This window comes from Macaca nemestrina, chromosome 11, assembly GCF_043159975.1.
Source record: "Macaca nemestrina isolate mMacNem1 chromosome 11, mMacNem.hap1, whole genome shotgun sequence".
NCBI classification, from domain to species: Eukaryota; Metazoa; Chordata; class Mammalia; order Primates; family Cercopithecidae; genus Macaca; species Macaca nemestrina.
Window position 1 is genome coordinate 60,273,516 of NC_092135.1, and position 20,107 is coordinate 60,293,622.

General features: G+C 36.2%; 1 protein-coding gene across 7 annotated transcripts in view; it reads right to left on the minus strand.

Annotated features, from left to right (window-relative positions):
* The window catches only part of LOC105483334 (potassium voltage-gated channel subfamily H member 7), a 473,655-nt gene that overhangs the window by 82,631 nt on the left and 370,917 nt on the right, over positions 1 to 20,107 (minus strand). For all 7 annotated transcript variants that reach the window (XM_071072859.1, XM_011744162.3, XM_071072860.1 and 4 more), the window contains one exon: positions 2,349 to 2,774. In XM_071072859.1, coding sequence (XP_070928960.1) covers positions 2,349 to 2,774 — 426 coding nt within the window. The remainder of the gene's footprint in view (positions 1 to 2,348; positions 2,775 to 20,107) is intronic.

The following is a 20,107-nucleotide window of genomic DNA, read 5'->3' on the forward strand; positions in this document are numbered from 1 at the left end:
TGACTCTCTAGTCTGCAGTCTTCAAAACGTCCATCAGATAATATCATTCCCTTTCCAAAGACTCCATTGCAGCCAGAATAAATAAGAAATCCCACGTATCTATGTGATTTGGTCCCTGTCTCTGCCTTCTTAAACCTTAGCATTCCACCTCTTACTGTGTGGTTCAGCCTGGCAGCCACCAGCCATCTTTCTGTTCCTCTACCATAACAAACTTGTGGCCCAAATGCCACTTTTTCACTAGTGTTTTCTTCTGTGTGAAATGCTCTCCACAGCGGTCTCCTGTGGATGGTTTCTTCCTGTCAAGTCTCAACTCAAATGGCCTCTCCTTATTGGCCTTTTGTAATTTCCAATTCAAATTAGCCATCCATCCAGGTCGTTCTCTATCACATTCACCTGCTTTGTTATCATCACAGCATTTACTCTTTCCTGAAACCATTCTGCACTGTGTTTGGTGGTTTGTTTATTAACTGTCTTGTGCCCTCTGCCATCCCCTACCCCTCTTCCTCAATCCTAGAATGTAAGTTTCTGGAGAACACAAACTTTGTTTGATTTACTTCTGAATCTCTAAACCTAGGACAGTGCCTGTCACTTTGAAGGGTACCCAACACAAATTTTTTTGAATGAATAAAGTATTATGTTAGTAACTAAGAGTAATGCAGAAAATAGGACGGAGTGCATCACTGAACAATTCTAGGTTTCAACAGTCTCATCTGTAAAATGGGAATAATAATACTTTAGCTTCCTAGGCAGAGGATTGAACTACATGATTACCTGTGGTTACTTCTAGTTCTAAGATCTACACTGGCAGCAGTACTAGATTTTAATTTGGGGGTAACACTAACATTATGTCCAGAATTTTCAGGGCATTTTAAAATCCAGACTTTACAATTTAAAAGACACAAGCTTCTTAAAACTTCTCCCATTATACTTCTAAGCTTATCTACAAAATCACTAGTGTTTGCTGTTGGTGAATATATTTTAACTTCTGAAAGAATGAGTTTTTATTTTATTGTTCATCAACATAAGTTGATATGATATGTGTAATGATATGAATCACCCATTATAAGAAACTCAAAGATATATATTAATAAAGAAGTATTTCACTCTCTTGTCTTTTAGTTAAAACCCAAAGTTAGGAGTAGCTAACAATAAAAGTTCAGCTAATTTAAGAACAGCTGACTTTTAAAAAGTATTTTGCTAAGTCACATGTATTATCTCATTAGAGCCTCAAATTAGAAAAAAAAAGCAAAGGGAGGAGGTAATATTATTATCATCCTTTTACAGACGAGGAAAGTCAGGTTGGGACTTTGTTTAAAATTGTAGAACCCAGGAAAAATGTATTGTTTCATTGCCCTGCTCTTAACTGACTCAGAGTTCTATCAGCATATTCTATAGGAGCGAGTTTATTTCTAACAAATAAATAGATTTAGAAATAAAATCTTTTGGTTCCCCTTGGTCGAGGAGGATTATCTTGTTCTAAAACCTTCATTAGCTAGGAAGCAACCATCTGCCAAGAGGAGTTGGCCTCCTCTTTGTGGGAGAAAGGAGGAAGTTGGTGCAGGGCAGGGTTCTTATGTAGAAAAATACACGATTTAAAAAAATCCAACATATTGAGGTTATCTTTTTCAACCTATTCCTTTGGAACTACTTTTAAGCATTCTGAAAATCTTTCCATTATAGAATCCAGAAAGTTTATAAATGGTAAAAATAATGGAAATTAGATGAAAGGAACTGTAGGAAAACTTAACTTCTTTTGGATCAAAGAATCTTTTGAGGAGCTGATTAAAGTTCTGGACCTTCTATCCAGAAAATGCACAATACATACACTTCTCATATTTTCTTAGTTTCCAATTTTATTAGGTAATGGGATACCAAAAAAGTACTTTCCAAGCTGAATATTATTTAAGAAAATGCATTTTTGAATAGGACATTCCAGAAGGTGCCCTCTTTGCATAATTTGAACAAAAACCAAATCTCTGCTGTCTCAAACCTTAATAATGAGTTAAGAAAAACAGAGACATACTTAATATTTGACAGTTTTACACCCATGAAGTTAGTAAATAGAGATTTTAAATCCTGGGAATGTGTGTGCTATGGACCACTTGTTTCCAAGTTTAATTTGGTAGATAAAGAATGGAGAATCTTTTACATCTCTTAGCAAAAAGAGAAAGAATTCGATTTGCAATGGCAAAATGGTTTCATTTCATTCTGTAGCATCCCCAATTGAAAATGAATTTTACCTGTGAGATACAAGAAGCTTGCAAAGCAACTATTCTTTTTGCAGTTAAAATAGATTCACTTTTATAATTGCAGTCTTTCAGAAAATAAGAATCTTAAGCAGTTCTTACCTCATCAGAACCTGATCCAAAAATCAGCAAGTCAAAAGGAATTGCTGCAACCATGTCAATCAGGAACCAGCCTTTGAAGTAGTGTATTGCTATTTTGGCGGGATCACTTACCACTTCTTCATTCTGATTTACATATGTTGTTCTGAAGTTTATTAAAATATCTATGATAAACATAATATCCACAATCAAGTCTACCACATTCAAAGGGCTACAAGAATAGCCACATTCTCGTCTTTTCTGTTCTTCTCTGTCATTGAGGAGGAAGGCTGCAGAGTAGGGAGTAAATATAGCGGTGTATATGACCAATAGCAGGATAAGCCAGTCCCAGACTGCCTTGAAAGGGCTGTAGTGCAATATCGTAAACTTGTTGATGCGTGGCGTCTGCAGTTTGTATTCAGGTAGGACATCTGCTCCTAAAGAGAGAACCTGAATGTGGAAAAGAAAATCATATACCACATAAATATGCCATTTTTAATCTGGTAAGCCTATAAAATATTAAGGGAACTAATTATACAGTAAAATTTATTAGAGAGAATTCATGTAATTTGGAAGTATTTATGAAACACACACATACATTAAATAAACCCATATAAACTTCTATTATACAGTGTATTTGGCTCAAGAAAAATCACACTGGCATTTCTTGATAAATATGGATTTCACTGAAAAGATAATAAATATTGCCACTGAGATACTGAGGAATGTTACTGTTTCCTTTGGAACATAGTACTTCTCAGATGTAAAAATACATGGCTGTTTTTAGAAAATCGCGAAGTTGGTTTTGATATATTAGTAATGCAGTTTTCAAATCTAGGAAAGGATTAGTTGTAATGAATAGAAGCAGTCTACTTGGATCCATGGTCACATTTAATTTACATGTATTTAATTTATAATTAAACCTTGATAAATTAAACCCAACTCATTCAAATTTTAATTAAGCAGAATTTCCCACCTGCAATCTGTTTTTAACATTAGGGGAAAAAAGGCAAATGAGATTAAAATGAATACAAAAGAGGCTTTTCCTTAAAAGGTTGAGAGAGTATTTGATATTTTGGGACAAATACACTTTCATTCCAACTCTTCCATCTCATTTAGAGAATTACAAAAAGAAAATGCTACAAGGAGATGTTCAGAATATTGACCTGGAAATGCTGCAAGATGTTTAGACACCAAGTGGTACTTCACCTCCAAGATCTATTCTCCTTATAAGGCATCAGATAAACTAAAGCAGTTCACCTTTTAGAGTTTTAGTTTACCTGAAAAAAGTGAAAGCTAAAGTACAGTTTTGTCTCTACCAAGTAGAAAAGTCCATGATTTAGTGAGTTAAGACTAAGTTTTAGCAACAAAAGTCAAAACAAAAAGGTTACCTAGCTACCCAATAAATGTAATTTATTGGGTAAAATGTAAGCCTTAATATATGGGTTTTAAAAAGCTGAAATTTTGTAATGGCTCCACAAATGGCATATAAAGTCATTTAAGTCCGGCCACAGTGACTCACGCCTGTAATCCCAGTACTTTGGGAGGCCGAGGTGTGTGGATCACCTGAAGTCAGGAGTTCAAGACCCACCTGGGCAATGTGGTGAAATCCCGTCTCTATTAAAATACAAAAAAATTAGCTGGGCATGGTGACATGTGTCTATAATCCCAGCTACTTGGGAAGCTGAGGCAGGAGAATCGCTTGAGCCTGGGAGGTGGAGGTTGTAGTGAGCCGAGATTGTGCCATTGCACTCCAGCCTGGGTGACAGAGCAAGACTTCGTCTCAAAAAAAAAAAAAAAAAAAAAAAAGAGTCATTTAAAAAGGGAAATGTGGGTTCTAATTTAATGCTATGAATATCTCATACATATACAATGGTTCTATTTCAAAGTTAACTTCACTGAATACATTTCCATAGACTAGATTATTCTAAACACAATTAATACATTGTCAGCTTTGCAGCATGGATCTCAGGTAATCTCCCATTGGTTAGTGAGAGCGTGTTATTTCTGTGTTTTTGGCAATTCTATTTATGTTGGTTTAATTTGACTGTAATAATGAATTACATCAGGTGCACTTGAAATTTAAATCTTATATTTATTGTCATATCTCATAACTTTTTATCCCCACATATTTAGTTATCATCCCTATTTTTAAAAGGACTTTAAAAGTTAAATAACCCCAAATGAGATACAATATAACTTTTAAATATAACAAAAGATTCAGCTAAAATAGGCAAAGCTGCTTTTTGATAACTGCTAAACTGCTTTAACTAGTTTTCAAAAAAATAATAAAGAATCTGACCTGACCACTTAATCAGTCCAGTGTAAATTTGAACCAGCCAGTTTATAGAGAGAGCAGGGTTTTATTTTAAGCTATTATGAGAAATGATGGTGGCTAATTATTAGCAAAAGAGCAATCTGGAAAATAAAGTGATTTTATTATCTGTGAAATATTAAAAGTCCAGGATACACACATATATAAATATATGACTTTCAAAATCCAAATGGGAGTAATTAAATTATCTGTCATTTTAGAAGTACAGATTAATAGAACTCTGATCCCATTATGCTTAGTATAGAGAACCAGTGTGTGACATTTTGGTCTGTACAAAATTAATTATGTCATGCTCCTTTCTAAAAAAACAGAACTACTCAGTATATAGAAAGCAAAATATACAGCCTTATTTTGGCTTTCAAAGTCATTAAAGTCATTTAAAATATGGACCCATTCTATCTTTCTAGTCCTTTCTTCCATTAGATTCCTGTGTATCCAGGGCACTCCAGCAAAACAAAACTAAAATTTTTGAGCTGCTGAGATCTTTCCATATCTCTAAATTCACAAATCTCTTTTATAGAAAAGGTATGCAGTCAATCAAAGAGGAAAAATAAGTCACTTTTAATGACAGGTATATTTGTGTGAATTTGCTCACTGCTTAGGTGACAAACTTCTGATACTAACCTCCCACATGGGACAATTGCAATACCTCTTTCAGCAGAAGTATAAATTAGAATGCAAGCAGCAATCTTGGAACTATGGCTGAAACTCTTTCCATCCCACATACGAACACCTTCATTTAACATTGAGATGACCACTGTGCTAAGAGCTGGAGATTGAAACATGGGGAAGACACTGTCCCTGAGATCTTGGAATTTATAGTCTGTTGGGAGACAGATGTGTGGGAAAATGGGAGTCCCCTTGAGGTCCACTTCACTCAGGGCCTGGGATTGGTGATGGTGCTGATGGAGGAGGTGGGTGGTCTTCACAGAGGATTTTTGGGAAAAGATGGCAGTTGAACTGAGACTGAATAGGAGTCAGAAAAGGACACAGCTAAGGGATGAGGAAGTTGGGAAGGGAAGGACATTACAAGCAGAGGGGACAGAATGAACAAGGGGAAGAAAGCATAAAATCATGTATTGTGTGTTGGGGAATTGTAAGCAGACTTATATTTTGTTAAAGAATAAAATGCCAGGGAAGTAAGGTGGAGGATGGCCATGGAGAGGGCCAGTCCCAGGTTGCTGAAGGTCTAATGTGACAGGATAGGGATCTCAGGCTCTGTACTTTAGGTCAACCTTCTCATACAGGAATAATATACAGGCTCTTTTTGAAAAGGAAAGACAATTATTGCAGGATTTATATTATTCTTATTTACAATGTTAGATAAATATATTCAAAAATAAAACCAGATTAGAACTTATGCTTGTACCTTTAATATGACTTGTGGGTTAAATTGTGTACCCTAAAATAATACGTTGAAGTCATAATTCCCAGTACTTATGAATGTGACTTTATTTGGAAAGAGGGTTTTTGTAGATATAAATCAAGTTAACATGTGGTCACAGTGGTTTGGGGTTGGCCTTAATCCAATAACTGATATCCCTATAAGAAGAGAGAAGTCTGGATACAGAGACACAAAGACACACAAGGAGAATGCCATGTGTTACGGGAGCAGATACAGTTGAAGCCAAGGAATGCTATGGATTGTCCGTAGCCACCAGAACCTCAAAAAGAGTCAGGCACAGGATATGTTTTCCCTCAGAACCTCCAGAAGGAAACAACCTTGCCAACATCTTGATTTGAGACTTCTAGACCCCAAAATTGTGCGAAAATAAACTTCTGTTGTCTTAAGTCCCTCAGCTTGTGGTAGTTTATTATGGTAGCCCTGAAAAAACTAATGCAATGGCAAAAAATGAAAACACTTGAAAATAAAATATCTATAAAACCAGTGAATTCAAACTCTCATTACTAACTCAATATTTTACATTTTTGTAGATCAAAAATGATTGAAATTTGGCTATGGTGTATGGTTTAATCCAATAGACAAAATATTTTTCTCTACTCTAATCTTAATGTCTTTTTCGAAAAAATATGTTGTCAGAATAGTATTACCAACTTCAAAGATTTAATTGTCTTATCAAGATAATCTAACCTAATTCTTAATGTGAACTCTGTTCCTATTACGCTTCCAAAGCCAATTTAAATGGTGTTACTTGAAAATTATACAAACGTTTTTCTTTACTTAAGTTCAGATTTAGGGCATTATTGAGTTCTACATTAAGTGATTATCTAAACACATTATCTCTTAGTACTGGGAGTTCATTTGTTATATTCCAGTATGCCCATTGATACAGAACCACTGCAATTTGGTATGTTTAACATGGAGTGTGTTTTGACAATGCATTTGTAGAAACCGGTATGGTATCAAATGTTATGGTCCAGGTTCTTTTGACTTCTGCATCATTATGCATATTTTATGTGATTGCTTAATTGTCTTATGACTTTTAATAGCCAAACAATTTCAAAAAGCTTTATTTATATAGCAAGCATTAGCATCGTGAGGTAAATGCAGATGCAGTCATCGTTACTGTAGTCAGGTAGATGGCAGTACTTTGTTATTAGGTAATCATCTTAATGATTCAAAAGATTCTTGTATTTATTGTTTTACATTTTCACCAAGATATAGGAATTTTAAAGATTTTCCAGGAGAACTCGTGGCCTTCTGAGAACATTTCCTTCTATGGATATCAGTTTGAGAATTATTAAATATTATTAGGCAGAGGAATCAAGATGGCCAAGTTTGGTTTTAGACAGATGCATCTGGCAATGGAATGGAGGAAAAATGAAAGAGGATCAAGACCAGATACTTAGAGATCAATTAGGACTTTGGTATTCCAGGAGGGAAATAATGGAAGCCTACACTAGGAACCACGTGGCAGAGATTGAGAGGAGGGGATATATTTCAGAAATAAATACATCTCAGAGTATAAGGATGAAGAGTGGAGAAATACTTGTTTCTTTATGGTTCCAATAATAGCAAATCTTATTAGACCCAATCAGGTAATACAAATCTTTGAAGGCTCAACCATGTTTGGAATAAAGGAAAGAGCACTAGACCTTAAATGCTACTATCTGGATTTGAAGTCCAGATATAATTGTTCTGATATGCCATTTAATCTCTAGATCTAGTTCTTTTTTTAAAAGAAATCTGTGTAATGTAGATAGTAATCTTTGCAAAAACCACCTATCTATGCAGAGTTACCATAGTACATCAGATATTTTTTATAAAATTAGTTAATAAAATGGGAAATGTTTACAGATGCATAAAACATTTTCATTATTGTTTTGAGTTCTAGGGTTATCTGTTGAAATCCTGGTTCAAACAAACCAACTCCATCCAAAATATTTAAAAACTGATTGGATAAAGTTGAACATTGACTGAATATTGATAATGTTACAGAATTGTTTTAGTTACCTACTCCTTGTATCAAATCAAACGAAAACATAGTGACTTAATGATTTTGTTATTTATGATTCTATGGATCCAAAATTTAGGCAGGTCTTGGCTAGGCAATTTTTCTTCTCCACAGAATGTCAACTGGGGTAATTCAGTGATATTTAGTTGGTGGGGGAGCATGTGTGGAGAATCCAAGAAGGCTTCATTCACATGTCTAGTATTTCGATGAAGACAGTTGGAAGGCTGGGCTCACCCAAGATGCTGGAATGGCTGGGTCTCTCTCTCTATCTCTCTTTCTATATATGTAGATAGATAGTTTGATCAATCAACAAATAAATAGATATGTTCTCTCCTACGGTCTCTTTAGCAGGGTAGTAAGATGTGTTGACTCAGCACTCCCAAAAGAAGAGGAAACTTCCAGGCTTCTTCAGGTCAAGGTCTGGAACTTCTATAGCCTCGCTTATGCCATATTCTATTGGGAAAAGCAGAAGCAGGACATCCCAGATTCATGAAAGTAGAGGAATGGTCTCTACCTCTTGACAGGGAAATAATATGCATGTGGAAGGGAAGGAATCAATCAGTTATGGTCATCTTGGAGACAAACTATCACAGAAATTATTGACAATTATTGTTTGTAGACACAGAAATGATATTGTAGTCATGTGCTTTTAAAAATAGTTTTTACCTTTTCAGAATACAGTGTGAAATATTTATAAAGGAAATGTTATAATATTTGGGCTTTGCCTCAGAACAATCCAGAGTTGGGGGAGAGGAAGGAGAGTGAAGGTCTGAATGTTGGCTGTATATTGATTTTTATTGAAACTGGATGATGGATAGTTACTATTATCTCTATTTTCATAATAAACTTAAAATTTTCCAAAATAAACAGGTTAAGAATTCTAGAATCTTATTCAGAAATATCTAAAATAGTTAAGAATGGAATTTCCTGATTGAAAAAAAGAAAAAGGTCTACAAACATCACAGAGGCTTACCTCTGTAAGAATTGAGTTGGTTCCTGATTAGGCAAATTTAGATTCCTGTTTACACAGCAGAATGTTTACTTTGCCTTCTGTATATCTAGTTCATGTCATGTAGATCTGTGTTCAGCCATACAGCCTGCACACAACCTTAATTTTGCCCAATCTTGAACTCTTTGACACCAAGCTTCTGTTAGGTTGGTGGCTGGGAAAATCATGTTCCGAGATAGTCAGACATGCTAACTGCAGAGGTCCATTGCTTTGAGTATACATAGCTACATTGCTCATCAAGTTAGATTAAAATACAGCCACATTTCAGAGACTCATCACCTTAGGTCTCTTACTGAAATACTTTTACTTTGCTAGAGTTACATATTAAACCTTCAAGCTTTCATTCTGGATTGAATATATAAGAAGTAAATTTTTGCATTTTTCTCACAAAACTGCGACTAAATAAAATGTTTACATTGTTTAATGTCATTTTAATAAATATTTGCATTACATATTTCTTTTAATATTCATTTCCGGAAAATGGTTGGTCTCTCTTGAGGAATTTAAAAGTTCCCTCTCTCTCTCTTATTTTATTTCATTTTTATTTCACCTTGAATTCCAGGATACATGTATAGAATGTGCAGGTTTGTTACATAGGTATACATGTACCATGGTGGTTTGCTGCACCTATCAACCCATCATCTAGGTTTTAAGCCCCACATGCATTAGGTATTTGTCCTAATGCTCTCCCTCCCCTTGCCCCCCACCCCTCGACAGGCCCCTGTGTGGGTGTGTGTTGTTCCCCTCCCTGTGTCCGTGTGTTCTCATTTTTCAACTCCCACTTATAAGTGAGAACATGCAGTGTTTGGTTTTCTTTGTTCCTGTGTTAGTTTGCTGAGAATGATGGCTTCCAGCATCATCCATGTCCCTGCCAGGGATATGATCTCATTCTTTTTATGGCTGCATAGTATTCCATGGTGTGTATGTGCTACATTGCCTTTATCCAGTCTATCACGATGGGCATTTGGGTTGGTTCCAAGTCTTTGCTATTGTGAATAGTGCTGCAATAAACATACGTGTGCATGTGTCTTTATAGTAGAATGATTTCTAATCCTTTGGGGATATACCCAGTAATGGGATTGCAGGGTCAAATGGTATTTCTGGTCCTAGATTCTTGAGGAATTGCCACACTGTCTTTCACAGTGGTTGAACTAATTTACACTCCCAACAGTGTAAAAGCATTCCTATTTCTCCACAGTCTTGCCAGCATCTTGCTTCTTGATATTTTAATAATTATAATTCTGACTATCATGAGATGATATCTCACTGTGGTTTTAATTTTCATTTCTCTAATGATTGGTGATGATGAGATTTTTTTCATATATTTGTTGGCCACATAAATGTGTTCTTTTGAGAATGTCTGTTCATATCCTCACCAACTTTTTGATGGGGTTGCTTTTTTCTTGTAAATTTTAAGTTCCTTGTAGATTCTAGATATTAGATCTTTGTCAGATGGGTAGATTGGAGAAATTTTCTCCTATTCTGTAGGTTGCCTGTTCAGTCTGATGCTAGTTTCTTTTTCTGTGCAGAAGCTCTTTAGTTTAATTATATATATTTGTCAATTTTGGTTTTTGTTGTAATTGCTTCTGGTGCTTTAGTCATGAAGTCTGCCCAAGCCTATGTCCTAAATGGTATTGCCTAGGTTTTCTTCTAGAGTTTTTAATAGTGTTGGTTTTTACATTTAAGTCTTTAATCCATTTTGAGCTAATTTTTGTATAAGGTGTAAGGAAGGAGTCCAATTTCAGTTTTCTGCATATGGCTAGCCAGTTTTCCCAGCACTATTTATGAAATAGGGAATCCTTTCCTCATTGCTTTTGTCAGGTTTGTCGAATATCAGGTTGTATATGTGTGGTGATATATCTGAGGCCTCTGTTCTGTTCCATTGGTCTATACATCTGTTTTGGTACCAGTACCATGCTGTTTTGGTTACCATAGCCATGTAGCATAGTTTGAAGTCAGGTAGCATGATGCCTCCAGCTTTGTTATTTTTCCTTAGGATTGTCTTGGCTATACCAGCTCTTTTTTGGTTCCATATGAAATTTAAAGTAGATTTTTCTGTTTCTGTGAAGAAAGTCAATGGTAGCTTGATGGCAATAGCATTGAATCTATAAATTACTTTGGACAGTATGGCCATTTTCATGATATTGATTCTTCCCATTCATGAACATAGAATGTTTTTCCATTTGTTTGTGTCCTCTCTTATTTCCTTGAGCAGTAGTTCTCCTTGAAGAAGTCCTTCACACCCCTTGTAAGTTGCATTCCTAGGTATTTTATTCTCTTCATAGCAATTGTGAATGGAAGTTCATTCATGATTTGGCCCTCTGCTTGTCTATTGTTGGTGTATCAGAATGCTTGTGATTTTTGCACATTGATTTTGTATCCTGAGACTTTGCTGAAGTTGCTTATCAGCTTAAGAAGTGTTTGGGCTGAGAAGATGGGGTTTTTAAATATAGAATCATGTCATCTGCCAACAGAGACAATCTGACTTCCTCTCTTTCTATTTCTTTCTCTTGCCTGATTGCCCTGGCCAGAACTTCCAATACTATATTAAATAGGAGTGGTGAGAGAGGGCATTCTTGTCTTGTGTCAGTTTCAAAAGGGAATGTTTCCCGCATTTGCCTATTCAGTATGATATTGGCTATGGGTTTGTCATAAATAGTTCTTATTATTTTGAGATATGTTCCATCAATGTCTAGTTTATTGATAGTTTTTAACATGAAGGGATGTTGAATTTTATCAAGGGCCTTTCCTGCATCTACTGAGATAATGATGTGATTTTTGTCATTGGTTCTGTTTATGTGATGGATTATGTTTATTGATTTGGATATGTTGAACCAGACTTGCGTCCCAGGGATGAAGCTGACTTGATCATGGTGGATAAACTTTTTGATGCGCTGCTGGATTTGGTTTGCCAGTATTTTATAGAGGACTTCCATGTTGATGTTCATTAGGGATATTGGTCTGAAGTTTTCTCTTTTTTGTGTGTGTGTCTCTGCTGGGTTTTGGTATCGGGATGATTCTGGCCTCATAAAATGAGTTAGGGAGGAGTCCCTCTTTTTTTTGTTGTTTGGAATAGTTTTAGAAGGAATGGTACCAGCTCCTCTTTGTACCTCTGGTAGAATTCAGCTATAAATCCATCTGGTCCTGGGCTTTTTTTGGTTGGTAGGCTATTAATTACTGCCTCAATTTCAGAACTTGTTATTAGTTTATTCAGTGATTTGATTTCTTACTGGTTTAGTCTTGGGAGGGTGTATGTGTGTAGGAAATTATCCATTTCTTCAAGATTTTCTAGTTTATCTGCATAGAGGTGTTTATAGTATTCTCTGATGGTGGTTTGTATTTCTGTAGGGTCAGTGGTGACATCCCCTTTATCATTTTTTTATTGTGTCTATTTGACTCTTCTCTTTTCTTCTTTATTAGTCTAGCTAGTGGTCTATCTATTTTGTTAATCTTTTCAAAAAGCCGGCTCTTGAATTCATTGCTTTTTTGAGGGGTTTTTCATGTCTCTATCTCCTTCAGTTCTGTTCTTACTGTAGTTATTTGTCTTCTGCTAGCTTTTGAATTTGTTTGCTCTTGCTTCTCTAGTTCTTTCAATTGTGATGTTAGGGTGTTGATTTGAGATCTTCCCAGCTTTCTGATGTGGGCATTTAGTGCTATAAATTTCCCTCTTAACACTGTTTTAGCTATGTCCCAGAGGTTCTGGTATGTTTTTTCTTTGTTTTCATTGGTTTCAAAGAACTTCTTGATTTCTGCCTTAATTTCTTTATTTACGCAGGAGTCATTCAGGAGCAGGTTGCTGAATTTCCATGTAGTTGTGTGGTTTTGAGTAATTTCTTAATCCTGAGTTCTAATTTGATTGGACTGTGGTTATATTTTATAATAATTTCCATAATACATAATGGAAATTATAATGTATACATTATACAAATTATAATTTATACATTATTTATATAATTTCCATTCTTTTGCATTTGCTGAGGAGTGTTTTACTTGTAATTATGTGGTTGATTTTAGAAAAAGTGCAATGTGGTGTTGAGAAGAATGTATATTCTACTGATTTGGGGTGGAGAGTTCTGCAGACATCTATTATGTCCCCTGATCCAGAGCTGAGTTCAGGTCCTGAATATCCTTGTTAATTTTTCTGTCTTGATCTGTCTAATATTGAGAGTGGGGTGTTAAAGTCTCCCACTATTATCACGAGGGAGTCTAAGTCTCCTTGTAGGTCTTTAAGAACTTGTTTTATGAATCTGGGTGCTCCTGTATTGGGTGCATATATATTTAGGATAGTTAGCTCTTCTTGTTGCATTGATCCCTTTACCATTATGTAATGCCCTTCTTTGTCTTTTCTGATCTTTGTTGGTTTAAAGTCTGTTTCATCAGAGACTAGGATTGTAAACCTCTGCTTTTTTTTCCCTTCCATTTGCTTGTTAAATATGCCTCCATCCTCTCTCTCTTTCCTTTTTAAATAAGACAATAGGTTATCTAATTACTTGTCTCTTTTTTTTCTTCTTGCAGAAAACTGACTTTAGAACTACAGAATTATTATTTCTTTCCTTTAAATTGTTTGAATTGGTCAATTTCAATTTTAATGACCTAAATGCAAATGTATTTTTATAAGGACAACTCTATCTCTTTGAAAGTCACAAATAAGTTAAAATGAATCAAGACAGTTCTTTGGAGCCACCCTTTCTGAAAATGAAGCATTAACGAAGTAAATGTTTTAACAGCATGAATAGGATTCTAAGAAGCCAATGACTAAAAAGGAAAAAGCTGCTACACAGTGTTACATTTCCTTAAGAAAGTCAACTTCTCCCACATATTTGATAAATAACATACTTTATGAAGATAAAACATGATTAATTGAACTATTACAAGGATTTTCTTCTAAGAGAGAGAGAGAAAAAATAAGGAATAAAAAAGGAATAAAAAAAGGGAAACTCCATGGCCTCCAGAAAGATTTATATTTTCTCTTTTCTCAAAGCACTAATTAATAGGCTGTAGAGTTTAATACAGCCTAAAATATAGTTTTCTTTACCAAATACAATTTTTCTTCATGCTAGTACACTGCTATTTGTTTAACCTCTAACAGTTAAGTGTTACATAAAACCAAAACCTTTATATGAAACAGCACTATTTATTCAATGAAGATCTCCTGTGAAAATTTTGTGCGAACACCAGGATTAATAACTACTCTTCACTTTCAAAAAGTGCAATAGGGAACGATTAAGCTTTCCAAAAGATTATACAGTACTTTTGGCAGCTGTTAAACGCCATGCTGAGGTGTTGGTTGAAGCTGCTCATCTGTTATTTATCCTTTACTCGGGACTTACACTTAACTAATAGGCTAGCTGTATTTTTATCTATCACAAAGAGCACTCAGTAACAAAATGAATCAGATAGATTATATAGCATCGGGAAGGACTTAAACTCCCCAGGCTTTTCAGCATATGATTTGTGAAAAACAGTCAGACCTGAGTAATTATCACTGAAACCAGCAATCTCACTGATGATCACCTAGATATTCAAATTATAAGATGAAAAAGAATCACACAATAAATCAAAGATGTCACATAGGAAGTCATTTTTTAATTGAATAAAATATTAAAATCAGGTAGTAGAATCACTGCAGCGTTCGGTATTTAAATGATTTTTCAAGGCTTAGATTAAAATAGATATTTGGCTGTGTGCGTGCGTGCGTGCGTGTGGGTGCGTGTGTATGTGTTGGGTGCAGTAGGGATGATTCTATAATTAGAGTCATTTAGATTCAAGTTCAGCTAAATGTTTAGTGTTTTCTTTTGTATATTAGCTATATACGTTAATATGAAAAATATCAGCTTCATAAAATATGTATGAGTCTCAGAATGTGAGAGAAATAGGTTGAATATCTTAAACACTTATAATATTTACAAATTACTTCAAATATATGCATGTTAAAAAATATAGTTTCTTCCAGAGCCATAAACTCAACTCCAAGCTACCCACCAGCAACATAATGCCCCTTAGTTTTGTGTCCCAGCTACTTGTGGCCCCACCGTGCAGGTGATACCAGGTAGTCTCTAGTCTAATTCTTGTTTCCTTGCCTCCCTTCCCCTCTTACCTGTCTCTTGGAAACTCCATATGGATTCTTCCCTCCATTTTCTTTATCTTTGTCTTAGTTTCTTTCATTTAGAAAAAAAGTAGAATTCAAGAGAAGGAATACTTAGCGTACTAGTTTACAAATGTTTCTCAAAAGCACAGATGACAGAAGAACCAGGTTAGAAATGGGAGAGGGAATTAGATGTTTGGCTGGGACGATGTGAAGTAGAGACATAGATGCCAACAGGAGGAGGTTTTTGGCAGGCAGTTAGAAGGTCTGAGCCTGGGCAACATAGTGAGACCTTGTTTCTACAAAAAATTCAAAACAATTAGTTGGGCGTGATGGCATGTGCCTGTGGTCTCAGGTACTCCAAAGTCTGAGCTGTGAGGATTGCTTGAGCCCAAGGAGGTAGAGGCTTCCCTGAGCCAAGATTGCACCCTGCATTCCAGTCTGGGTGACAAATGAGATACTGTTTCAACATAAAAATAATAATAATAATAATGAAAAGGAGGTCTGGGATTGAGCTCTTATGCTGTTAGAGCTAGAAATTTTATCTTGCAGAAGCAATGGCTGGAGATCTGGAAAGTGGATTAATTTTCCAAAAGAGTACAGAAAGAGATAGTGTACATGAAGAAATAACTAAAATGTGGGAAGCAGAAAAAAGGCATAACCAGTATTCCCAGGGCTTAGCACAGTACCTGGTATAGACATGTAATGTATACAGTAAGCATCCCAAATTCTTGAACATGTTTGCAGCTTAAAGAGAAAGAGGCGTCCGGGAGCAGTGACTCACGCCTGTAATCCCAGCACTTTGGGGGGCCGAGGCGGGTGGATCACGAGGTCAGGAGATAGAGACCATCCTGGCTGACACAGTGAAACCCCGTCTCTACTAAAAATACAAAAAAAAAAAAAAAAAAAAAAAAAGCAGCCGGGCGTGGTGGCGGGCGCCTGTAGTCCCAGCTACTCGGGAGGCTGAGGCAGGAGAATGGCGTGAACCCGGGAGGCGGAGCTTGTAGTGACCCAAGATCGTGCCACAGAGCTCTAGCCTGGGCGACAGAGCGAGACTCCATTTCAAAACAAAACAAAACAAAACAAAAAACAAACAAAAAAACCCAGACTATCCAAATAGAAGTATAGGAAATTCACTAGAGAAAAGATTATGATATAGACAGCTGTTGTGCACCAAAATTTGTTGTTCTCCATTCCTAAAGTAGAGTTATTGCTAGAACGTGTCTGTCTCGTGGAGAACTACAGTTCCCAGCTCCACTGGCAATTAGGTACGGCCACAGGTCTGATTAGTAGCACATCCTGGCCAAAGTTTATGACAAGCAGGTGGATCTTTTCTTGCTCTCCCTTCTTCCTTCTACCTCATGAAGTCAGAAGCTTCCGAAGACTTAGGTCTTTAAGTCTAATGGGATAGTGGAACCTCCAAATGTAGGAAAGCTGGGTCACCAAATTGAGAACTGATGTTAACAATGAATAGCATTGTCAATGTGCAAAAGACCAATAAAGCCACATCTATATCCTGCAAAATCATGTGAACCAGATCACAGGTTAGTTTGGTGGCCTTTGCAAGGAAGGGTGGGGTGAATAGCAGTAAAGAAATGCAAAGAGGCCGGGCGTGGTGGCTCACTCCTGTAATCCTAGCACTTTGGGGGGCCGAGGCAGGCAGATTACAAGGTCAAGAGATTGAGACCATCCTGGCCAACATGGTGAAACCCCGTCTCTACTAAAAATACAAAAATTAGCTGGGCATGGTGGTGCATGCCTGTAGTCCCAGCTACTTGGAAGGCTGAGGCAAGAGAATCGCTTGAACCCAGGAGGTGGAGGTTGCAGTGAGCTGAGATGGTATGCCACAGCACTGCAGCCTGGGTGACAGACTAAGACATTGTCTTAAAAAAAAAAAAAAAAAAAAAGCAAAGAAACAGATATGCTAAGGCACACTTTGCTCAGCCAGGCTCCTTTTGCCTAGGTGGGTGTCCTCAGAATCATTGCCACTAAACCAAAGGGGAATGGGAGGGATGCTTCTGTGGGGAATGACATGCTTTCTCCAACACCTCCTTCCTTCGAGAGAAAAAGACCCAACTCACTCTGCAGCAGCCACAACTGATGTCTAGGAAGATGCTGAGATGCCGTATGGTGCCTTATGTCAGCTTACTTTAGTTCTACCTTTAAATGAAAACATTGAGGATAGATGACACTTTAGTCCTTGCTTTAAAAAAAATAAGGATGATGACTTTTTTTATATAGAGGATGGAATTAGAATTCCAGCTTAGTTCATCAATGCCTTCTCTTTTAGAAGAGAAGAAATACAGAGACAGAAACGCAGGAAGAATGCTTTGTGATGCTGGAGGCAGAAATTGGAGTGATGTGTCCACAAACCAAAGAACACCAAGATTTCCAACAACATCAGAAGCTCAGAGACCATCATAAAACACATTCTCCCCTAGAACCTTCAGAGAGACAGTATGGCTCTGCTGACACCTTGACGTTGAATTTTTATCCTCTAGAACTGCTAGAGATGAAATATTTTGTTTCAAGCCACCTAGTTCATGGTAGTTTGTTACGGAAGCCCTAGGAAAATGATGCAGTGCTATTGTTTCTTTCACTTTACAGATGTGAAAATAGCCTGTGTCCTTAAACAACAGCATACCAGTATGTAACTCATTTCTTTGTGGGGATAAATCCTCTGTTTTCCTAGTATACATACTCTTTCCAGGAGAAAAAGAAAATATTTTAAAAGGTATGTGTGGATGTTTTCAAAATGCTTTTAATAAAGTCTTCATCACTTGTGGCAAATGGAGAATAGAGAATTATGTAGAACTACCTTTTTTTCTAGAGCCTAAATGCAGCTTGTTTGGATGGACACTAATGTGAAGAACATAGGAAGGAACAAAACAGCAATGCTAGATAGCCATGGATGGGCATCAACAAAATAAAAACGAAGACAATGTACAAAAATTAGAAAGTCAGAGTAGGTCAAATATTACTGAAGAAACCAGGCTCTGGGATATATAACAGGCTCTGGGCCCTGTTAGATATCCCAGCTCTGACTTGGCCATTTAAAAATCTCCCTGAGTGTCAATTTTCTTACTAGCAAAAAGAGGACAACAATATCCAATTCATAGGCAACAGTGAACTATGTAAGATAACAAATGTATAAAGTTCCACATATAGTCCCTATCTTACCATAAATACCTAATAAGTGATGATTACTATCATAATAATCAAGTTTTAGAGACATTTAACAAGAATAGCTCAAAATTAAATTACAAATAACGTTCAATGCTAATTATAGTTATTGAATGAACCCAGCTCTCTGGTGTGACCTTGGAGCTAGTCAATTATGCAAAGATAGATAATGCAAAAGGCAGATGGTTAGGCCAGTTGGCCATGTGTGTTTGCTAGTAAGATAACAATGTTTCATTGTTTGTGTACATCTCAGTTACATCTATTGGTTTTGGGGCCCATGCAAAGTGGTATTTTAGGAAACCAAGTGTTTTTTAAAAGCCCTCAAACACTTTCAAAGGACCCCATTTAAGCAAGTGATAGCATATGTCCTCATAAAAGCAACGATCGTGGAACTAGGGAACATTTAGTTGGTCTGGTTGGAATACCTATCATAAAGGAAATGGTACATCTGATGGGTGGTTGGAGGACAGAGATTGCATGACTTTCTCTATTTCCCTGCAAGTGATGAAATGGTATTTCTTTAAAATAAAGTCAGTATTTATGGAGTCTCTGTCAGTTTTAAAATTTGAGTATACTTTCCAGGGGTCCTATAGAAATGATGTATGTGGCAAAATAAGATTCATATAGGAGATCTCTGAGATTCTACAATTATTTTATTTTTATTAACTCACATTGTTTAAACAATTGCACTGAATTAGTATGATCTTACTATGTTTGCACCATTTACAGGTCAAGGATTAATGTGTGTTAAGGAAAGAAATCAGAAACACCACCCATGGGAATTTCAGGATAATGAGGAAAAATAAAAGTGTGTGTATGTATGTGAGCAAGCACATAATACTCGACCATGGTGTATTGTCCTGGGGTGTATTGGTGGACTTGAACTCCACAAATTATTTAAAGTAATTTAGAGTGTTTGGTTGCTGTTTATTTCCAAAGGAATATGTGTTTATGTCCTTTATCGAATTTTCAGTCATCTATCACCTACAAGAAGTTAAAAACCCTGACTTAGGACTTGGATTTCTATGGATCTCTGAATGCTTGTGTATGATCACAAACACATTTAGAATCATCAGGAGAGTGACAGCAAGAGAGAGAGAGAACAAGAGAGAGAGAGTCAAAAGAGGAAGATTAGGAAATAGAAAATAAAGTATAAAGCAATGCAGGTGGCACTAGTAGGGAATATATTTAAAGTCACAATGGTCACAATAAAGTCAAGGATGGCAACTTGCCTGAAGCACAGTTAGATGATTCTTCATTATTGACAGGGGTTTTCTGCGTATTTGCAAGGTGTATGGTCTGCAAATTCTCAGGCCTGTGTTTTGCTTTTTAATAGGTTGGCTAGGTGATGGATGTGTTAATTAGCCTGATTTGGTCATTCCACAATGTTTACATATTTCAAAACATCACACTGTATTCCATAAATATATATAATTATTATTTGTGACTTTAAAATAAAATTAAATTTAAACAAAAGGAATGCTAGTTTCTCATTCCTGCTAAATTTTCCTATCAGAGATTGAGTAAATTCAGTTACTAAGTAGTCTTAGCAAATGTGATATCTCCATCAAATTAGTAGTTGATGAATCTTACTTGGTCGGGCCAGGTCTGATGGTTAAATCAATTAAGAGTCTGTAAAACCTGACTTTAACCACAGGAATCTACTCAAGTCATTCACTTTAGTAACAGGTTCTTGGAAGGCTGTCATTTGCCTTCTGAACTTGTTCTTTTTGGAGATCTGACAAGCTTCATTAG